This window comes from Charadrius vociferus, unplaced genomic scaffold (assembly GCF_000708025.1).
Source record: "Charadrius vociferus isolate BGI_N301 unplaced genomic scaffold, ASM70802v2 scaffold787, whole genome shotgun sequence".
Classification (NCBI taxonomy): domain Eukaryota; kingdom Metazoa; phylum Chordata; class Aves; order Charadriiformes; family Charadriidae; genus Charadrius; species Charadrius vociferus.
In genome coordinates, this window is record NW_009649307.1 from 965097 (window position 1) to 966016 (window position 920).

At 58.0% G+C, this 920-nt stretch overlaps 1 protein-coding gene across 1 annotated transcript in view; it reads right to left on the reverse strand.

Moving 5' to 3' along the window:
• Positions 1-523: 523 nt before the first annotated feature.
• Positions 524-920, reverse strand: part of FSCN1 (fascin actin-bundling protein 1) — a 15553-nt gene continuing 15156 nt past the window's right edge. Inside the window, exons 6-7 of the mRNA XM_009889231.1 lie at positions 828-909; positions 524-726 (exon numbers count right to left, since the gene is read on the reverse strand). Of these exons, the coding sequence (XP_009887533.1) occupies positions 524-726; positions 828-909 (285 nt within the window). The remainder of the gene's footprint in view (positions 727-827; positions 910-920) is intronic.

Genomic DNA, 920 nt, shown 5'->3' on the forward strand with positions numbered 1-920 from the left:
GGGGGGGAGCCGGGAGGAGGCGGCTGAGCCCAGCACCATCGCTCTGCCCCTGGCTGGAGCAGGGTGGGATGGGACGGATGCTCCGGGGGACGCTGGCAGCACAGACCGAGGTGGCACCAACCAGCGCTGATATGGCAGAAGCGAGCAGAGAGGTGATCTTATTCCCTTTTTTTTTTTCAATCAAAGAGAGGAAAATAAACTAGCTAAGGTGATGCTCGGGGCCGGGAAGGGGGGGTACGGCAGTTTCCAAGCCCAGCAAACCTGGAGGGAGGAGGGAGGTGGGGGCGGATAGAGACAGACCCCTCTACAAAGCTATAGGCAGGCTGCCCCATCCCTTTTCCAGTTCTTACAGAGATTTATAGAGACCCACCTCCCACGTAACGCACCAACTCTACGGCGGGAGGGAAGGGAAAGCCAGTCTGAAAATCCTTTTACAGAGAGGAGAAACAAAACCCCAAAAAAGAAAAAAAAAGGACGGAGGAGGGGAAAGAGAAGTTGGCAACGGGAGGTACGCTAAAGTGCATTAATATTCCCAGAGAGTGGAGGCGTCAATGGTGTCGGCGGATGCCTTGAGGACCCCGGCGTGGTCACCCTTCAGGTATTTGCCATTGATTTTGATAGCCACTTTGTTATAGTCGCAGAACTCAAAAAAGAAGTCCACGGGGGTGTCGCTGCTGCTGGTGACGGACGACTCGCTCCCCACCATCCAGTACTTCCCGGTGGTATCTGCAGGCAGAGGGAGAGGGGACAAGGTGGCCCCATGAGCCACCACGGGGACCCCAATGGCCGTGACCGCCCCCAGCCCGTACCCACCCCCGGGGACTCACCCTTGATGTTGTAGGCTCCGTCGTTGAACTCCAGCTGGAAGACGTCGTAGGAGGAGCGGTTGGAGTCCAGGGGGCCGGTCCCCTTCCCGGCGC